The following is a 6,204-nucleotide window of genomic DNA, read 5'->3' on the forward strand; positions in this document are numbered from 1 at the left end:
CAAGTAAAGAAATACAAACAAACCAGGCGGAGTAAGGGCGTCTAGCTCAAATGGTAGAGCGCTCGCTTAGCATGCGAGAGGTAGAGGGATCGATACCCTCGTCGTCCACTTCTATAATAAAATGTATATTTAAATCTATTTTATTTATGTGTTGTCAGCTTTATGCACCTCTAAATCTATTACTCATATATATTTTCTATTTTATTATCTTCAGATACACAGAGCTATGTGTGGTGTATCTGGTGTTGCCTTCGGGTGTATAGGCAGCTCCACCATTAGTAAATTGCACATATATATAATACTTTTTCTCGTGTTTCAGCTATATCAATAATAAGACAATAACTAAAATTAGGGTTTGTTTATAATCTCATAACCCTTTTATAATTCTCTTTTTAAATAAAATGAAGAGCGCAATCTTTGTTTAAAACATTTTGAGGTGTACATACACCTCAAAGTGCGCCTTTTGTTTGTACATACACCCGAAAAAAACCCACATCACCGAAGATCTCCGCTTTAATCGCCCTATAAATGCATATTAATGCATCTATAAATATATATCTATATTTTTATATAAAAACACATTCATATTAGCATTAAATATATATAACATACACAGTATATACAGATATATGTAGATATATATATATATATATATGTAGATATATATATATATATGTATATATATATTATACAGCGCACGAATTACGATAAAAATAAACACTGTCTCCGCCAAATAATACTCTAAACTTTTCAGCAAGAGAAAGCCCTTTTAATAAATATAATCGCAAACCATAAACAGCACTAACACCAACAAAAATTAAAACATTAAAAAAAATTAACACAATCTCCGGTGTCTGTACACCTCAGTACAGGCCCCAACCTAAACCCTAAACCCTAAACCCTAAACCCTAAACCCTAATTATGATGAGTCAGACACCACTAGTGCCTTTTGCTGCTTCCAGCCGTCTCTCCACCACCTCCCAATTCACCGCGCCCCAGAAACCTGCACATACACCCCAAACGCCTGCTAGCTAGCTGCTAGTTATAGCTGGTAGCTAGCTAGGTGGCTAGCTGTAGCCGGCAGCTAGCTAGTTATAGCTGGTAAGTAGCTGCTAGCTATCTAAAGCTGATAGCTAGCAAGTTAGAGCTGGTAGCTAGCTAGCTAGCTAGCTAGCTGCCGGCAATCCGCTAGCTGAAGCTTCCTCCATCCTGCCAACAGCGGCGGCGGCAAGAGCAGCAGCAGAAGCAGCAGCAGCATAAACAGCAGCAGCATAAGCAGCAGCAGCAGAAGCAGCAGCAGCAGAAGCAGCAGCAGCAGAAGCAAAGATCAGTTCTTACTGTCTACATAGGCAGCTCGGGAGTTTTTGTAGTCTAAATAATACGAGTGTTCCCACACATCTACAGCACAAACCCTAAACCCTAAACCCTGAACCCTAAACCCTAAACCCTAAGGCCTAAAACTCTCTTTAATCCCTAACTACACCGACAGCAGCCTAAAGAGCAGTTCCTGCATCGATCAACCTGCCTGTAGCGGCGCCACCCACCCACCCCTAAACCCTAAACCCTAACCCTAAACCCTCACCAAGGACAAGAAGAGGAGTTAATTCGGGCGAGACAACTGAAGCCCCATCATGAGTCTGTACAATCGTTGCCCCTTCTTCTTCAGCGCAAAGCCAAATCCACCCGCTGCCGAAGTGACCTGCACACAAACCCTAAACCCTAAACCCTAAACCCTAAACCCTAAACCCTAAACCCTAGGACCCGGTGCTAAGCTTCTCTCTCACTTGCGGCGGCAGCTTTGAATTGACGCTTAAAGTCTTCATAACCCCCAAATGAACGCTGCAGTAATGCTAGCGTCTTAGGCAAGGGTTTAGGGTTTGGGGTTTAGGGTTTAGGGTTTGCGGGCCCAGAGCAGCAAAAAAGAAAGAGTGGTTCCAGTGCTGGCCGCATGCATTCAAAGCCCCAGCAGGAAGACCTTCAACCCTCAGAGCCTCTGCAGCAAACAGCAGCAGCAGCAGCAGTAGCAGCAGCAGCAAGTGTGGAGATCCAACTCGAGAAGAGCGAGCAAGGCAATAAACCCTAAACCCTAGTAAACCCCAACCCTAAACCCTAAACCCTAAACCCTAAACCCCCGACACACCATCAAGCGTAACGCCCTGAAGTCGCCCGTCAGTCTCTGCAAAAGCTGCAGAAAACAAAGAGGAAACATAAACCCTAAACCCTAAACCCTAAACCCTAATCCCTGACCCCTAAACCCTAAACCCTAAACCCTAGACATACAGTTCAGAGTCTTGACGTATCCTGCATGATGCCTTGCGTAGTGGTAGCCTAGCTGCTCAAGGCTCATAAAACCCCACAACAGCTGCTGCTGCTGTTGCTGCTGCTGCTGCTGCTGCTGCTGCTGGAGGGGCGGTAGCAGCGGAGGAGGAGGGAGAGAGAAGGGTTTTGCTTCTCGCAGCTGCTGCAGGGCTGCTGCTTCTTCATTTGAAAGATTTGCTGCTGCAGCTAGCAGCAGCAGAGATGCCTTCTCTGCATCTGTCTTTGGTGCAGCAGCAGCAGCAGCAGCAGCACCTGCTGCTGCAGCTGCCGCTGCTGCTGCTGCTCCGGCTTGTCTCCTTGCTGCAGCAGGGCTGGGGGAAGACAGCAACGGTAGACCACCAGCAGCAGCAAAGGTGCTGGCGCTGCTGATGGTGCTGCTGCAGCTGCTGCTGCTGCTGCTCCGGCTGAACCCCCAAGCCCTGTCAACGTTTGCTGCTGCTGTCAGCAGCAGCAGCAGCAGGAGCAGCAGCGCCTCACGTGCAGCAGGCTGCATAGAGGTTGAGTCGAGGTGGTTTAGTGTTGCTGTCCCTAGGGTTTAGGGTTTAGGGTTTAGGGTTTAGGGTGTGTGGTGTGCTGGCCTCCACCTTATGGTTTGTTGTCGCAGGGTCTCTTTTATGTTCAGACTGCATGCGCGGCCTTCTAAACCCTAAACCCTAAACCCTAAACCCTAAACCCTTGACGCCCGGCATCGAGGGTTTAGGGTTTTACAGGGTCCCTCTAATTGCTGCGTTTGTTTTGTGTACAAACAAACAAAAACGAGTTAAAAAAGAAGAAAAAAGTATTGCTGCAGCAGCATTAGCGACAGCAGCATTAGCAGCAGCAGCATTAGCAGCAGCAGCAGCAGCAGCTGCTGCTGCTGCTGCTGCTGCTGCTGCGCCCAGCCAATGAACCAACCGATATGCAAGGGAATAAAACCCGAGACTCTCCTTTGCCTTGCTGCTAGATCGTTAGAGCTCTCTAAACCCTAAACCCTAAACCCTAAACCCTAGAGCATAAACTCTCTCCCTTCCCCGGGTTGCGCGCTGCTGCGGCCGTAGTACCTGCTGCTGCTGCTGCTGCTGCTGCTGCTGCTGGACGGCGCTTCTCTTTGCTCTTTTCTCTATGTCCTCTTCAGTGGGGTGATGCTGCGGTGTATGCAGAGCTCAAGTGCTGACGGTTGTTGCGTTGCTGCTGCTGCTGCTGCAGCTGCTGCCGCCGCTGCTGTTGCTGCTGCAGCAGCAGCAGCAGCAGCAGCAGATTTTTTGCGTCCTGTATCGTAATGCAGCAGCCAATGGATTATCTTGATTTGCTGCTTCTTTGTTCTTTCCTAAACCCCTGCGACAAAAAAACCCTAAACCCTAAACCCTAAACCCTAAACCCTAATTCGTCTGGGGGCCCTCTTGACCTATACAACTCCTCGTAGCTGGCAGCCCTCGTATACTTTAATAAAACTTTATTATTTTTTATCAGCAGCTTCGCTTGCTGCTGCTGCTGCTGCTGCAGTTTGTCTCTCCGGCGGATGCCCTCTCCCTTCTTCTTGCTTCTGCGGCCCGCAGCAGCAGCAGCAGCAGCAACAGCAGCAACAGCAGCAGCAGCAGCAACAACAACAACAACGCCAGAAGCAGCAGCTGCGGAGTCTCTGGCTTTTGTCTATTGCCGTCAATGGCCTACCTGAGCTTTTCTTTCTCTTGCTGTACCCTCAGCAGCAGCAGCAACAGCAGCAGCAGCAGCAGCGACAGCAGCAGCAGCAGCAGCAGCAGCAACAACTGCAACAACAGCAGCGATAGGAGCAGCAGGAACGGCAGCGGGGGCAGCGGGATCGGCAACCCTCTGTTTTTCTTTTTGCAGTGTAACAGCAGCAGCAGCAGCAAGAGGAGGAGCAGCGGCAACAGCAGCAGCAGCAGCTGCTGCTGCTGCGGATGACTTTGTGTATTTCGCCGTGCATGCAAATCGCATGAGGCGAGAGTTTGTATAATCCTTTTATCTTGCAGCAGCAACAGCAGCAACAGCAACACCAGCAGCAACAGCAGCAAAAGCAGCAAAAGTATCAGCAGCAGCAGCAGCAACAGCACCATTACCAACCCCAGCAAGAGCAGCATAACGAGCATAAAGAGCAGCATAACGAGCATAACGAGCATCAGCAGCATCAGCATCAACAGCAGCAGGAGGAGGCGGAGGAGGAGGAGCAGCAGCAGCAGCAACGATGAGGATACGCTGGCTGTTACCTCGCCATGCGTATATATTGCGAGGCGAAGATTTTGCTGTTGTTGTTGCATTCACAAACCTATTAATATATGTATTTGTCTGCTCAAACGCTTTAGATAGGATGAAGGAGGAGAGCAGCGCAGCAACAGCAGCACTAGTATCATCCTCTTTGATGTATATATTATCTTTATTATGTTTTGTTGTCATTAGGATGTTTCGGACAAGCAAATATAATATAGAGAGTTATATACTGCCTCTTCTTCTTATATTTAACCTTGCATGCAGCACTTGTTTAGAACTTGCTAGCGATGCTGTAGGAGTGCTTGCAGGTGTTCTTGCTGCATTTTACTTTATATTAACAGGATATCCGTATGCTTCTTTATTATTATTTGCGGTTGTCGGCGTATTAATAGGGCTTATTATTAGATTAGCTATATGCTCTGCTGCTGCTGTTGCTGCATGCAATACACAAGACATGCTAGAAATAGCACTCCTTGCGCCTCAGCTTCTCTTCGGCTCAGCACTGTACTTCTCTATATATCATTTGGGTGTATTGATGCTCAGAGCTAAGAAGAACCCTGTTAAGAACATTGAAGTGTTTTCAGATCTTGAGGCGCTAGATAAACTTGTCTTCTGTCCTCTCCTCGGCATTGCTGCGCCTCACGATGGGGTTTCCTTTGCTTCTGCTGCTGCACCTCCTCCTCCTGCTGCTGCTGCTTCCGGCTCGGCAGCAGCTCCTGCTGCTGCTGCTGCTGCAGCTGCAGCAGCTGCTGCTGCTGCTGTTGCGCAACAGCAGCAGCAGCAGCAGCAAAATGATGCACCGGGGCGCTACACTCAGCTGCAGACGGAGAGGTCTGTGCAGCTTTTCGGAAGTCTAGCAGCAGCAGCAGCAACACCTGCTGCTGCTGCTGCTGCTGCTGCTGCTTTACCTGCTCCTCCGGCTTCTTCTTCTCCTGCTCCTGCAGGGGCAGCAGCAGCAGCACCAGCAGACAATGCTGTTGGTGCACTGGTAGCGCATGCACCGCAGCAGCCGCCTGAAGCGCCCTCAGCAGCTGCAGCAGCAGCAGCAGCAGCAGCTGCTGCTGCTGCTGCTGCTGCGACATCTGGGGAGAAGATGAAGGGATCTCCTCCTTCTGTAGCCAGCAGCTTCAGCAACAGCAGCAGCAGCAGCCGCAGAGACAGAGAGCAGCCGTCTGTACGGCCAGCAGCAGCTGCTGCTCTTCCTTCGCATCGGGGCTCTCAGGGAAGCATAGCAAGTGCTGTCTCTCCCAGCAGCAGCGACGCTGTACAGCAGCAGCAGCAGCAGCAGCAGCAGCAGCAGCAGCGAGGTTCACTAGCTAGCGCCTTTGGAAGCTTCGCAACGTCGTCATATACTCCTGTTGCCTCGCCCAGACACAAACCGCAGCTGCTGCTGCAACAGCTGCAGCAGCAGCAGCAGCAACAGCAGCAGCTCCAGCAACAACGCAGCCAGCAGCAGCAGCAACAGCAGCAGCAACAACAACAGCAGCAGCAACAACAACAGGAGCCGCAAGAGCAACAGCAGCAGCTGCAGAAGCAGCAGCAACAGCAGCAGCAGGAGCAGCAACCGCAGCAGGAGCAACAGCAGCAACAGCAACAGCAGCAACAGGAGCAACAGCAACAGAAGATACAAACTGCTTCTGAGCCCTACCACGGTGCCTCCCCGCCGTTCTTCCTCTACAG

General features: G+C 49.9%; 2 protein-coding genes across 2 annotated transcripts in view; one reads left to right on the top strand and one right to left on the bottom strand.

The window, feature by feature from the left end:
- Positions 1–1,327: 1,327 nt before the first annotated feature.
- EAH_00009710 (Superoxide dismutase , related) lies at positions 1,328–2,812 on the bottom strand (the record flags this gene model as incomplete). Its single annotated transcript, XM_013395273.1, has 4 exons — positions 1,328–1,398; positions 1,583–1,699; positions 2,141–2,185; positions 2,281–2,812. 4 exons carry the CDS (start codon positions 2,810–2,812, stop codon positions 1,328–1,330), a joined length of 765 nt encoding a protein of 254 aa, XP_013250727.1.
- Positions 2,813–4,978: 2,166 nt separating this feature from the next.
- The window catches only part of EAH_00009720 (hypothetical protein), a gene marked incomplete at both ends in the record, with an annotated part of 6,305 nt that continues 5,079 nt past the window's right edge, over positions 4,979–6,204 (top strand). Inside the window, one exon of the mRNA XM_013395274.1 lies at positions 4,979–6,189. Within this exon, the coding sequence (XP_013250728.1) occupies positions 4,979–6,189 (1,211 nt within the window). The remainder of the gene's footprint in view (positions 6,190–6,204) is intronic.

The sequence above is a fragment of the Eimeria acervulina genome, genomic scaffold, assembly GCF_000499425.1.
Source record: "Eimeria acervulina Houghton genomic scaffold, Eah_scaff49, whole genome shotgun sequence".
Lineage (NCBI taxonomy): Eukaryota > Apicomplexa > Conoidasida > Eucoccidiorida > Eimeriidae > Eimeria > Eimeria acervulina.